At 58.4% G+C, this 1,344-nt stretch overlaps 1 protein-coding gene across 1 annotated transcript in view; it reads left to right on the forward strand.

The window, feature by feature from the left end:
* Positions 1 to 1,344, forward strand: part of PRTN3 (proteinase 3) — a 4,900-nt gene that overhangs the window by 2,167 nt on the left and 1,389 nt on the right. Inside the window, exon 3 of the mRNA XM_023201455.2 lies at positions 415 to 645. Within this exon, the coding sequence (XP_023057223.2) occupies positions 415 to 645 (231 nt within the window). The remainder of the gene's footprint in view (positions 1 to 414; positions 646 to 1,344) is intronic.

A 1,344-nucleotide genomic window follows, 5' to 3' on the forward strand; every position in this document is an offset into this window, starting at 1 on the left:
AAAAAAAAAAAATGAGTGAATGGCCTGGCACTATGGCTCACATTTGTAATCCCAGCACTTTGGGAGGCTGAGGAGGGCAGATCACTTGAGGTTGGGAGTTTGAGACCAGGCTGGCCACCTCACCCAACAGGAGGGCTCCAGGAGGTTGCAGTGAGCCGAGATCACGCCACTGCACTCCAGCCTGGGTGGCAGAGCAAGACTCCATCTCAAAAAAAAAAAATAGAAAAGAAAAGAAAGAAAATGAATGAACACAATAGTGACAAATGGGACAAAGGGGGTCGTGGGGCCCAGGTGGAGGGAGCGGCGTGCTGTGCGTGGCGTTTTGAGGTGGTGGGTGTGGTGGGAGGGAGGGTGGCCTGGGCGGCCACCGTGGCATGGGAGCAGCGTCTCACTGCCACCTGCCTTCTGCCCCAGCTGAACCGTCCGGCCAACCTCAGCGCCTCCGTCGCCACAGTCCAGCTGCCACAGCAGGACCAGTCAGTGCCCCACGGCACCCAGTGCCTGGCCATGGGCTGGGGCCGCGTGGGCACCCTCGACCCCCCAGCCCAAGTCCTGCAGGAGCTCAATGTCACCGTGGTCACCTTCCTGTGCCGGCCACACAACGTGTGCACTTTCGTCCCTCGCCGTAGTGCCGGCATCTGCTTTGTAAGCAACATTGCCCCGTGGCGATCCGGGCTGCCCTGAGGGGAGAAGGGCAGCGGCCAGGGTTCCACGCCACCTCCTAGCTGTGTGGCTTCATGCTGTGCCTGTCTCCGGACCTGGAAGGCAGGCACACCCAACACCCAACGGGCAGGCTCGGCGGGCTGGGGGCGCTCACGTTGCACCTGGCTGCCTGGGTGGGTCTGGGGGACCTTTGCCCCCCACTCCCCTCTAGGACCACAGGAAGGTGTGGGAGACCCATCTGCCCTCACCTGGCAGCCTCTTCCAGAATCCAGGAGTCCAGGTATCCAGCGGGAGGCCCATAAATGCCCAGTTCCTACAAATGACCTCAGCCCCTCACTGCTCACACTTTATTTTTGTTTGTTTTTGAGACAGAGTGTTGCTCTGTTGTCCAGGCTGGAGTGCAGTGGCGAGATCTTGGTTCACCGCAACCTCCATCTCCCAGGTTCAAGGTATTCTCCTGCCTCAGCCTCCTGAGTAGCTGGGTGCATAGATGCCTGCCACCGTGCCTAGCTAATTTTTTTGGTATTTTTACTAGAGATGCGGTTTCTCCGTGTTGACCAGGCTGGTCTTGAACTCCGGGCCTCAAGTGATCCACCCACCTCGGCCTCCCAAAGTGCTGGGATTACAGGCGTGAGCCTCCATGCCTGGATGGTGCTCACACATTTTTTTTTTTTTTTTTTT

The sequence above is a fragment of the Piliocolobus tephrosceles genome, unplaced genomic scaffold (genome assembly GCF_002776525.5).
Source record: "Piliocolobus tephrosceles isolate RC106 unplaced genomic scaffold, ASM277652v3 unscaffolded_26973, whole genome shotgun sequence".
NCBI lineage: Eukaryota > Metazoa > Chordata > Mammalia > Primates > Cercopithecidae > Piliocolobus > Piliocolobus tephrosceles.